At 40.6% G+C, this 12,656-nt stretch overlaps 1 protein-coding gene across 1 annotated transcript; it reads right to left on the bottom strand.

The window, feature by feature from the left end:
• Positions 1-92: 92 nt before the first annotated feature.
• Positions 93-5,959, bottom strand: LOC135189649 (nephrocan-like). The gene is made up of 3 exons (XM_064170230.1): positions 5,771-5,959; positions 2,273-3,174; positions 93-681 (listed from the first exon to the last, which is right to left on the bottom strand). Exons 1-3 carry the CDS (start codon positions 5,957-5,959, stop codon positions 237-239), a joined length of 1,536 nt encoding a protein of 511 aa, XP_064026300.1. The 3' UTR covers positions 93-236.
• Between the last annotated feature and the right edge of the window lie 6,697 nt (positions 5,960-12,656).

Below are 12,656 nucleotides of genomic sequence, written 5' to 3'. Positions count from 1 at the left end.
TCCCTCAAACTACATAGTACTAATGGCATAGAAAAAGAACTTGTTGGGTGTTCTTTTTTTACAATTTCCAGCTGACAATGGAATCCCTACTACAGACCTTTTGTCGCCAGCTATTAAAGCTATTTGTAGTACAGATTAAAGAGGAAAATGGCAGTTCAGCAGGCTGGTTGTCAGTAGAGATGCTGGTGGTGGTGGGCAGCTCTAGACAATGTTACGGTTCACCATTAAAGGAGAGGCTAATCTAATTCATAATCATAGTAATCATCATCTGTGTTTACTCCAACACTGGAGGCCTCACTGGCTTTCATTTTCCTTCTGTCCTCTTTGCCTCTTTCTATGGAAGACATATCTTCACACTGCTGCAGAATCTTTCTGGAAGACATCCAACTTTCTCCTCGGTTTTCTGCTGGTGCCACACACTGCCCTCCCCTCACATCTGTTCCTTTGGCCACCAGTGCTCTTCTGGTTCTGAGAAGGTCACAGGTGCAGTTCCAAGGGTTTCCATCTAAATACAGATGACGAAGACGAGGTAAATATTCAAGGACTTTGAAGTCCAAGGCAGATATCTTGTTATTCCGTAAATTTAAAACCTGAAGCTGTTTCAAGTCCTTCAGCTCTTGTTCTCCAACATCCTCTATGTCATTCCCCTTCAGATCCAGCCTAGCAAGGGTGTCTGGAAGTCTGAATAAAAAGAAACACAAAGGTGTTATGGTCATTATATTGACGCTGTTTCTATAATTGGCATTTGGTGGTGGATATTTGCCCAAGCACATCTGATATATCAAAACAGAAGAATCACTAACAAAAAAATGCATCACCTTTGCACATCTTCTGCACTGAAGATGTGGTCCTGAAGTGTTCACTCCAAGAAACAAAGGAAAAAAAGTCTTCTTGCTTCTCATTCCCACCAAAGAACTCTTAACTGTGGCACATTAACTCTATTTTTTAACTTTTGACACCAGAGGCTGAGTTCTCGGATAACTGTTAGAAGTAATACTTCTGTATATCTATCTGTACCTGCTCATCATCAGACAATTAAATCAGGTACATAAATTTTACAACTTCTCATGTTCCCCCCTCCTGTGTTTATAATTTGCTCTTGAAATCTGCATTCATTGCTGAGTTGAAATTACAAGTCCCCAGTATCTCCTTAAGAGCTGTGCTGTTTAAAGGTTAAAAGAGAACTTCTTCCTCTTAATTATCTTGACTACAAAGGTTGTAAAATAAGATGGATTAGACAATACTAAAGTAACTAGAAAGCATTAAACATTCCTGTCAAGCTAGACTGAAATCAAATATTTATACACCACTAAATCACTTTTGGATTGTAAAGCTGCTGCCAAAGAGATTCAAATGCTAAAGGAGCTGATGGTAAACAAATTGAAATTTTACTGCATTATTTATTTGGGCCAGTTAAACCTGTCCACAGGCCATCAAAATAAAATCTAACAGTGCAGTTGTGTTAAAGAAGTTGATGTTAATGGAATTACTTGGCTATTTTTATGCCATCTTATTGCACAGTTTCTTGAAATAATAAAATTGCCCCTTTCTATCAAACCAGTCTCCATCTGGCTTAATGAGCCATTTCTGATAGTGGCCAGGACCAGCACTCGGATGAATTGCAAGAGATCCTGTAAGCAGAGCATTTGTGAACAGAGTGTGCCCAGGGGATGCTTCTTCTCTGCTTCTTTGACTGAGATTTTCTCACTGGAGAGCTTATATGCATTCTAAATACTTTGTGATGTGTGAATTTAATGAAGTTGGGAATACTAATACCCACTGAAAAGGCACATTCTTTTTCACTGGACTCAGCTCCTGAAATCTTAACGTTTTAACAATGATAAATTCAGTGTGAGTTGGTTGAAACATCAGCTGTAAGACTGCCACATTTCCTTCTTATTGAATGTTCTATTCATTTAGTGTTATGAGGGAAGAAAAACATCTAAGTAGTACTATAGCTTCTCTGTGATAATTCTGTTATATTCTCCTAGCAGATTCCTTTTATTCATGTGCTAATTAAACAGTCTCACTGGCAGGGAGAGACGTGAAATGAGTAGATCCACAGATGTAATGAAAACAGTTCTACTTCTGTGTTGAGGCTGCTAACAAAAGTGCTAATTAGTGCCAGTTATGGCAATGAGTTTATGGTACAGAGAGACTCCTACCATGACTGGGTCTGAATACCATCCTTTTTTATGGTTTGGCCCTCATTCTCATAAGAGAAGGAAGGAGAGCTGACACCTGGGAAACAGCTGTCCTCAGATTCACTTGCCTTGATGGAATAGAAATAAGGAGATTCTGTTCCAGTGCCAGGTTTGAGAGCTGTGCACACTGCTGAAGAGCCCCTGCCTCGAATGTGCTCACAGCATTGTTGTCAAGAAACAAATGCTTGAGGTCTGGTAGTCCCTGGAAGTCATGAGCTGTCACCCTTTGAATCAGGTTGTTGCTGCAGTCGAGTTTCTGCAGTCTGCTGGGCAGCCTGAGGGGCATAGTGTGGAGCTGGTTCTTTGAGAGCTCCAGTGTTGTTAAGTTAGGAAGAAGCTGGGCACCATCTATTGATGTTAGCCGATTTTCTGACAGGAAGAGCTCAGACAGGTTTTCTAGGTGCTTCATGTCTCGAAGTCTTATTGCTTTAACTTGGTTTTTCTCTAATTTTAGTGACAGCAGGGATTTAGGTAGGTCAAGAGGCACTTTCGTCAGGAAGTTGCCACTTAAACTGAGAAACTGTAGATTTTGGAAAGAAGCAAAGAAGTTGGTTGGGAACGAGTTCAGTTTATTATCAGCTATGCTCAGGTACTTCAGCTTAGGAAGCTTGAGTGGCGCAGACACAGATTCTATGTTGTTTCCATCCAGAATCAGACTCTGTAAATTGCCAAGGGAGGAAAATGCACTCGGAGGCAGAGTTGCAATCAAGTTATTCCGAATATCAAGCACCCTCAGTTTCATCAAACCTTCAAAATCAGATGCATGCAGAGTATTAATGGAATTATCAGCGAGTTTTAAAATTTCAAGGCCAGATGGGAGGGAGGTGGGTATTTGCTTTAGCTGATTTTTGTAGAGTTCCAGGGATTTCAAGGTGCTCAGAGCTTTGAAAGTGTTGTTTTCTATAGATCCTGTCCCACTGCACGACAGGACCAGCTCTTCAAGGGCTGTCATTCTCCGGAAGTCAGTAATCTTAAAGAGAAAAACAGAATTCATGTGACAGTACACCATCTATTTATGGGTCTCCTTATTGGTTACTTCTGGATGCTCTGACAATTGCTAGTATATGCTGAGAATCTATGTGTCTAGAATGTTAAAGAGAAAAGGTAACAACAGAAATATTACTATAGGTACCTGCAGTTTGCCATTATTTACTTACATTTTTAGAAGTTGGTTGTGTAAGTCCATATTGTGTCTGATTTTGAGCAAACACACATTTGGAGAAGGAATATCCCTTGTATTTCTGCCTGGTGAGTAGACTGTACAAAGTGGAGAGCTATTACTGCCAGTGGCAGCCATCTTTGCAGAAGGTAGGTGGTTGTTGACATCTGTGCTCAACAGAATTTGCTGGAGCACTCTGGCGTTCTTCACAACAGCCACTTCCAGATCTCAGAAGTATTGTCACTGCAGCTCCTATTCTCCAGAGGGAGCACACATACTATCAGCTCTCCCTACAATAAACTTTTGGCAGGAAACTGCAATCCAGTGCATGTATTTCTTTTCTTCCCCCATTAGCTCTCCTTTTCTTCACAGTAAAAACCTCACATATTAAGGTGCCCAACCCAAAAGTGTCAGATCGGCTTGGTTTGAAAATCACCACTGTGGAACAGATTGCTTTTACAGGAGCTTAGGTTTAGTTAGTTGGAAATAAACAGATGCTTTGCAGTGGTAGATGGAACTTAGATGTTGACTGTGACTGTAATATACAGAGCCACACTAATTGTTTCATTATTTTTCTGCTCTGTTGGAGCCTGCTCATTTACAAAGTTTACCATCTTGTGTCTCAAGTGAAGAAACAAACTAAGTGAATAGTCTGGCCATTTGCCCCAAGCTGAGATACAAGGAAGCATGCAATGAGGGTGAGCTCAGGAGTTTTCTGAGCACACCACTTGCTTAAAGAGTGTTTTTTTTAATTCTCAGAGATGCTGCCCATTGACACAGGTGCCTGATTTCTAAGAAATAATTTGTGTGGGAATCACTGATAACTGAGAACAAGATATGAACAGATGTTCTGCAGGGGAGAGGTGGAAAGGAGCGTCCTCATCCATTTTATCTTCCCGTGTTCAATAAACTTCTTGTATAGGTTTCAACATATCTTATATCAGTAAGAGATGCTAAGCTAACACCATAGTTTTCATCCTATTTCCTCCAGGGCTTAGTAGCTACCAGCACATCTAACTCTGAGAGAAGTTATAAAACACATTCTGCAGCATCTCAGACAGGAATCTACACAGAAAGCAGTATACTTCCTTTCGCAGCACAGGTACTGGGTAGGAATTTTGTTCTTTGATCCTGCCTGAATGCATTGCTACTTGTGTTATGTGAAACCAGCTTATAAAGGTGACTACCCAGCGATTCATTACAGCTTCATCTATCCAACTCCTGAATCCTTCTGGGTTTTATTTCTTTATATTTACCTTAGCTACAAACTCTGCTTTTAACTTCTGTTAAAATTAGAGCCCACACAGCTGTGAAAGAGGAGTCAGACTTCATTTTGCTTTAGTATCCTTAGTGGTCACTACCTTGTAGGTTGCTACCTATTAGGTTACTACCTACTACATCTATTCTGTCTTCTAAACTCATTTCCAAACATTTCAATATTTGATGCAATTAGGAAGAAAGTACAGATACAGAACCTCTAATGATGCAGGTTTCTTCATCAATTACATTTAAGCTCAACAAGGGAGAGTACCTCCATTAAAAAATCTCCTTACATTCTCAACAGTAAATTTCAAAGTTGCCCATTTTCTCTTTTTGCTATGAATGCAGCTTTGTGTTACAGATCTATATACACACACATACACATTGCTACATAGCAATTACACAATTGCATGTCCAGTTTTGGCCATGATTAGGAGGCTAAACTTGCAAAGCTTTCTCATGAGAAATCACATAATCACAAACTTCATTGCTCAAGAGCAGAAAAACATAAGTCATGTGTGATAGAACAGTCATAAGGAAATCAAATCAAACAGGAACCTTCATAAGTTCAACATGTTTTCTCCTTTAAGTTCAAAAGCACTGCTTCCTGCTTTCCCTCAGCTGGTTGATGTATGTCACTAAGAGGCTTATTAAGTGACAGAGAGCTACATGAGGGTCAATGTACAGACATTCATTCTGTAATGATGTTAGGGTCCTTAATGTGGATTATTTAATTTCTATTTTCCACCTATTTGATATGCTTTGCTAGGCTTTGTGACCATGCTGGTTTGGGACTTAAATAAACATTTATCCATGCTGTTACAAAGCTCCCAGTCTTTCAAAAACGAATCAAGACACATGTAAAAGTCTATCAGCTCTCTTTTTGCTATGGAGTAGTGTTTTATTCTCTGGCTGGACTGTCTGCAAAGTGATACTAATATAGTTTTACATTTCAAAAAGTAATAAAACTTTTTAGAGATATATTTACATATCCTTAAGAAGCAGGTAAAAATAAAAGCTGCATTTAATTACTTTTAAAATTGTGGATTAAGATTCTCCCTTCACTTGAAAGCCACCACCATCTGGGAAGCTCATTTTTCAGTTACAGGGCACTATAGAAAGTATTGTTACTGGATTTTTTTCCTACCTGGAGTTGCTTAATTTTGCTGTGACTGATGTAGAGTCTCCTGGTGGTAAAGGGAATCTCTCTGGGAATCTCCGTAGCTCTGTAGCATTGCACTGACTGGGCAGGGTCACAGCTGCATCTTCTTGGGCAAGCGTTACTTAGAGCACTGTGAAAAGAAAAGAACATGACTAAAAGGTAAGATAAATGCATCTTCCAAAGGAGGGATTCTGAAATTGTCTCAGCAACATACAAGTTGAATTAAACACCTAAGTCCTTTTATACCATGAACTCTGATAAAAGGATATTATGACTGTGTATTTTATCCCAGTGAAAAAACAGCAAAAACAATACCCTCATTTGCCTGGGTTAAAATGTTGGCAGGCATTACAAAGAGTGAGAAGCTTAAACAGTGATAAGGTGCCTTTACATTTCTAGGTATGTGAAATTAGTGTTATTTATTACCTGACACCTAATCTGCAAACATCCCTATTATCTCCAGTTTCCTAGTTTTGTTAAATGTGACACCGTGGAATTAGCGGAGAAAAGATAAAGAGCTGATTTATAGTGGGGCTGTAAAACCTTTGTATGTTTTGTGACCCAGTATTAGAAACACTAAAAACACAGCTACAGCCAACACTGAACCTTTACCATTCTTCCTCTTGCATTATTCAGACAAAACAACAACAGCAGCAAAAAAAAAACAAACCCAAACAACCCAGCCCCAAACTCAGGCAACTATTATTTTAAAGCTAAAACATTGATTTTCTGAATACCTGTGGCACAGCCAAGTGCTGCTGGTTGGTACAAGTGTTTTAAAGTTTGGATAAACATCTGAGTAACCTCTGTGTAATTCTCATAAATCAAAGCCTAACTGTTCTTATATTTGAAAATACCAAATGTGAAATGCTTAAAAGCATTTAGTATAAATCAAATGGTAGATGACCAATTAAATCTATTTACTCCCTTGGCAGAAGGAGAGGACTAAGGTTCCTCTCAGAGTTTGTTCTCTACTAATTGCTGCTTCTCTCACATCTCTACTAGTGGTGCCAGCTAGAGATGCAAAGTTTTGAAAGGCTTAAACTTTGGCTTGGTTATTTTAGGAACTTCCTATGCATTGTTGTTGGGTTTTTTTCCTTTGTGTTCACCGATATGCAACATATAAAACAGTGTAATTTGGAAACATTTGTTTCTTATCCAGCAATTTGCTATGCACAGTAACTTGCTCCCTTCCATCCTCTTCATCATATCTTTAGGAGCAGCTAATCCAGTTCCTTGAGTGCAGAAGCAGGCCAGTTATTTTTCCAGGCAGAAGATGATGTCAAGTTGATTTGACAAATATGGACTGGGGACAGTGCTTGATGGAATGCCTACTGGATGCAGCTGGGTTTACTCCCTCCTGGAGTTCCTTCTGTCTCCTTAATCCCCACTACACTGTGAGAACAGAACTGAAGCCCAGCATCTGCTAAACCCAACAGCAAGAGCAGAAACCTTTTCCTAAAGCTGCCTGTCAAATTGGTGTGTTTGACAAGCTATGCAGAAAAATCATGCCTGATCTATGCCATAGTGATCAACGGAGCCAAAACAACTGGCTGAACAGGATTAGAAATGGTGCTTTGAATCAAATATTGTAATGTATCTCGATCTTGTTTGGTAACTGCTTTGTGAGTTTGCTTTTTTACATGATTGTTTTTTCCCTTAAAAGAGTCAAAGTACCCAAACAAAAGACAGATTGCAGGAAAAGACTGGCTTAGGGCCTGTAGAGGGCACGAGTAGGAACTTGGTCACAAGTACAGGCAGTCTGGCAGCCAGGAGCTGCTAAGTGAGGGCGTATGCTCTGAAGAGTTCTTGGAATATTTAGCTACCATATGCTATCCAGTGCCTGTCACTGGTACGTGTAAATTTATACTTACTTTTTGCTGGAGGTTTTTAACTTGGATTCTGACCAGTTTTTCACAGTGGCAACAAATGGCATTTATCTGCTGTAAAGGTTACCTCCAATCAAGCACTTATCTGCTTGTTTCCACTTTGCACTGGGCTGCAAAGGGAAACAATCATAACACTGTTTCTGAAAACATGATGTTTCCCTTAATCATCTGTTGAAATAATTTGAACTGCTTTATAGAAAGGCTTCTTAAACAAAGAGCCTTGAATGGTTCCATTGAATCAAGAATGTCAATCTAGGTGCATTCTAAGCAAATTAGTAATACCAAATTGAGATAAAGATCATACATTTATCAAAACTGATTTTGCATTTTATTTCTGCAAGCAGAGTGTCACCAAAAAAAAAAAATAATCAGAGTTTTGCTGAAAATGATCTCTCGATCTTCTTAAGCCAAGAATTTTTTGGAAATATGTTTCCTCCATTTTCATAGTATGTTGAGAATGTGCTACCTGACTCCAGACAAGGTCATCTTTATACACTACAAACAGCTGCTGGGTGACTTAACAGCAGATATTCCTTGCACACAATAAGGCAGGCCTCCTTTTCTTCTTTCATGATGGCTACTTAGAGGAGATTAAAGTGATAACCTCTTTGGAACTTCTCACACTTCACCTGCCTTATCTCAATTGCCTCCTACACTTTGATACTGCAAGATAGTTTTTCTCTCCATTTTCCCTTTGGTGTCCTCACTTGTGACTGTACAACCACACATGCAGTCAAACCACTCCAGATGCTTCAGTGTTTACCACACAGAAGATGGCCTTGACATATGCATACACCACAGCAAGACAGACACAGCTGGGCAGCTGCAATTACACAAGTGTCCGGGTGAACTGCCTCTCGTGTGCAAATACACGTTTAGATTGTAAATTCTTTGTGCAGAGGCTGGGTCAACCCAAATGCTTGTAGAATATCTCACACAGTCTTGGCACAGGCACTTAGATAGCAAACATACAGCAGTGGAGATGTTGATCAAAGTTTGATCTTTTGTCTCCTTTTTGAGTTGGGTATTACTTTTTTTGTATGGAAATGTGTCCTCATTCATGTGGTACTCCAGCAATCAAAGTACCCATGTTTAACTTTACTTAAATGTATTTGCTAACAGCGTACCACCAACACCTCATTCCCTAGACCTTGTCTAAAAGAGATGAAGTTACTTGCAAGAACTGTATGTGAAGAAATTAGCTGGTGATTTCCTCACCAGCTCCACATCATAGATAAGGTCAAATGAACAGATCAAGACGTTCAGTGAAGTCCTCTTGAGATTAAAAGCATTCTACAGATTTAGAAGCTTCTTGAGTCATAACTTGCTGCAGCTGTTTGATTGTTAGACATGTCTCTTAGGCTTAGAAAAGATTCTTACTGCTAGACCAGCTGACTCCAAACTACTGCTGCTCTTCAAATGTTCTTCCAATGTTAGGTTTTGGTGTTTGTTTTTTTTTTTTTTAACTGACTAAAGTATACTACAGTTTACACAAAATGAATTAAACTCAACTGAAGGGCTAAACTACTAACTTTTCTTAGGGTCATTTCTGTAATAACTGCAGAACTTTTTATGGAACAGTTAGGGCTGTCTGGGGCTTTTGATAGGCATTCCAAGGATAACTGGAACTGATCACATTTTTCTGTGGGACCTGCAAGTATTGTTTTGAGATAACTAAATGATTAACGTGTTTCCCTTCATATTAGTGGTATCTGCTTTTAATTTCAATTCATTTTTGCACAGTATTTCTGGCAAAGAATCTAAACAGTATTGAATGATAACTACAGGTACCAAGATTCAGTGTCACAACTGCAGATTTTCTTAATAATATCTAGCTTTCTTTCTTATTTATCCAAAAGTCCAGCAAGTATCAGACAGGTGCTACACTGCTGGTAGGCTTTGACAAGAATTGAATTTGAAAAGCTAATCTTGGAATGCAATAAGCAGAGACAAAACCTTGTTTGACCTGTGAAGTGTAAGGGCAAGCGAAACAAAGGTAGTACTGATCAGGGATGAAAGAATTAAAATTGATGACCACAAAACTCTGATAGCACTGTAGATAAAACCAATTTAAGATAGAGGTGGACCATCCCCTAAGCTAAAGAAAAAAGAACATTGAAAAAAATGAGAATATCTGATTCTTTAAAAAGAAGCAGTCAGACATATATTATACTGAGGTTTTAAAGGCAGTATTTGCTATAACTGTGTTACACAGCAACTGTGGGAAACTTCTCAAGATAAGCAGATAATGTTTAAATCTCCAATAAACATGTATTAGCAGAAAATTTTCATGTCCAACTAAGCAATATATCATGGTTCCATTTAAAGAACAGGCAAAGAATATACGTCTCCAGTGTGATATCTAATCTACCAGGATCAAAGCCAAAGCTAACATAAAATCTGTCCTGAAACAATGAGTTCTATTGTGCAAAATAAATAAATCAATAATAAGTATTATATTAATCATAATATATAACAATAATAATTATTATAGTTTAGCTTTTGATGCAACCAATGTTTTGATTTTGTTTCCATCTGACCCTGTTGTGTGAAAAAAAAAAAACAATCGATGTGGCTGTGGAGAATGAATGAAGGTCAAACAAATGCTCCATTAAGCTAAGTTCACTGAGAAGCAACTTAGCCGGGCAACCTCAGATAATTTAACCCTTTAGATAATTAACCCTCAGCTACTACTATTCAGAATACACTAATTTACTGAGACATATTTTTTAGTGTAGGTGTATATAAAGGTGTCTGTAGCTTCTATTTTCAGCATGGATGGGCTCAAGAGGACCCTGTCAGATGCCCAGTTTGGTGCTATCTATCTTCAGTTACGGTACACATAATTCGAGTGTTACAGGGTAAACAAGCAAATTTGTTATAACAATCTGTGGGCTTCTTGTCAAGCCTATAATGGCAGATCCCAGAGGAACATGTTATCTGTTGTTAGTGGTGAGTTTGTTTTTATTCAGCTCTTCTAAAGTACAGACTAATGGAACTCCATTTTTCCCTGCTTTGACATACCTGTTCACATTCCAGGTAAGCAGTCTAACTGTTGTAATAGCTGTAAAGTTGTATCTTTCTCTCTGTGAGCCAATCAATTATTTATGCAAAGTGGAGCAAGGATAGAAACTCACTCCAGAATGCCCTGTGGCCCAAGGGCAGAGAGCAGGGCTGCTGGTGAAGTTACATTTCTTGGTATCCACTCCTCTGCTGACTGGAAGGGTGCTGTGTTTCTCCTCTGTTCTGCTGGCAGGGTACTTAGAGGGGCCATGCTATAGGCAGGCTTAGAGGCACAACTGGGGTTAAAATGATCCTTTTTCTCCTTCGAGGTGGAATTACAGCTTCATAGAATCATAGAACCAACCAGGTTGGAAGAGACCTCCAAGATCATCCAGTCCAACCTATCACCCAGCCCTATCCAGTCAACTAGACCCTGGCACTAAGTGCCTCATCCAGTCTTCTCTTGAAGACCTCCAGGGATGGTGCCTCCACCACCTCCTTGGGCAGCCCATTCCAATGGGAAATCACTCTCTCTATGAAGAACTTCCTCCTAACATCCAGCCTAGACTTCCCCTGGCACAACTTGAGACTGTGTCCCCTTGTTCTATTGCTGGTTGCCTGGGAGAAGAGGCCACCCCCTACCTGGCTACAATGTCCCTTCAGGTAGTTATAGACTTCGATGCCATAAAGCCAAGCTGCATGTGATCTCTAAGACCTGCTAATAAAACTCCCACTGAAATCAACATCACAATCAATGGGATTATTTCAAAGGAGATGAGCTGTAACCAAGGTGAGCGCCTTGGAGAAAGCACCCATGCAGAGATAGCTTGCTCCTGGTGGTGGGTGAGCTGAAAAAATGGAAGTGTCTTTCATGTGAGTATAGCTGTGTTCATCTGTGCTTCCAGAGATGCAAAGGTGCCTGGAGCAGTTATATTTAAACAATACTTGCAAGGTCGCATCTTCACTGAGCATGAGCTATGTGTATCACAGTATCACAGTATCATCAGGGTTGGAAGAGACCTCACAGATCATCAAGTCCAACCCTTTACCACAGAGCTCAAGGCTAGACCATGGCACCAAGTGCTACGTCCAATTCTGCCTTGAACAGCTCCAGGGACGGCGACTCCACCACCTCCCCAGGCAGCCCATTCCAGTGTCCAATGACTCTCTCAGTGAAGAACTTTCTCCTCACCTCGAGCCTAAATTTCCCCTGGCACAGCCTGAGGCTGTGTCCTCTCGTTCTGGAGCTGGCCACCTGAGAGAAGAGAGCAACCTCCTCCTGGCCACAACCACCCCTCAGGTAGTTGTAGACAGCAATAAGGTCTCCCCTGAGCCTCCTCTTCTCCAGGCTAAACAACCCCAGCTCCCTCAGCCTCTCCTCGTAGGGCTGTGCTCAAGGCCTCTCCCCAGCCTCGTCGCCCTTCTCTGGACACGCTCAAGCACCTCAATGTCCCTTCTAAACTGGGGGGCCCAGAACTGAACACAGTACTCAAGGTGAGGTCTAACCAGTGCAGAGTACAGGGTGTGTAACAGTAAATCCAGCGATGTGGTGGTTTGCACCTGCTCATCACGTTTGTGATGAGTGAAGACTTCTTACTCCTCTCACACCCCATAGGAAGGGGGAAGCGTCTACGTTTTAGTAATTTTTTTGGTATTATAGCTATGGATGCCTCAGTCCCCTGAACCTGAAAGAAGTGGAACTTCTCAGGAACGCCACCCGGGCCGGACCTGTGAGCCTGTGCTGTGAGGTGAGTGGCCAGGCCGAGCTGACCCCTCCGCGCCCTCCTACCGCCACTGCCTCAGTCTTGCTCCCGGGCGGGTGTCCCAGAGGAAGGAGTAACCGGTTTCCCAGGGTAACGCTAATCGCATTAAGATTAAACCTGAGAAACGTTAAATGCACCGTAAAAACGGGTTTTTTTTTGTAATGAAAATCTCTGGTTTGGCCGCGCCAGACGCCACGGGGATTTCTGAGCAGCTTT

This window comes from Pogoniulus pusillus, chromosome 33 (assembly GCF_015220805.1).
Source record: "Pogoniulus pusillus isolate bPogPus1 chromosome 33, bPogPus1.pri, whole genome shotgun sequence".
NCBI lineage: Eukaryota > Metazoa > Chordata > Aves > Piciformes > Lybiidae > Pogoniulus > Pogoniulus pusillus.
This window is presented reverse-complemented; position numbering and strand designations above follow the sequence as displayed.

Bases quoted from the DNA above. Each gene is read 5' to 3' on its own strand.
- LOC135189649 (XM_064170230.1), bottom strand. From the start codon at position 5,959: ATGCATTTATCTTACCTTTTAGTCATGTTCTTTTCTTTTCACAGTGCT. The intron at 3,175-5,770 runs GTAGGAAAAAAA...TTTCTCTTTAAG, and splicing joins GCAAAATTAAGCAACTCCAG to ATTACTGACTTCCGGAGAAT. The intron at 682-2,272 runs GCAAGTGAATCT...CTTTTTATTCAG, and splicing joins CTTATTTCTATTCCATCAAG to ACTTCCAGACACCCTTGCTA.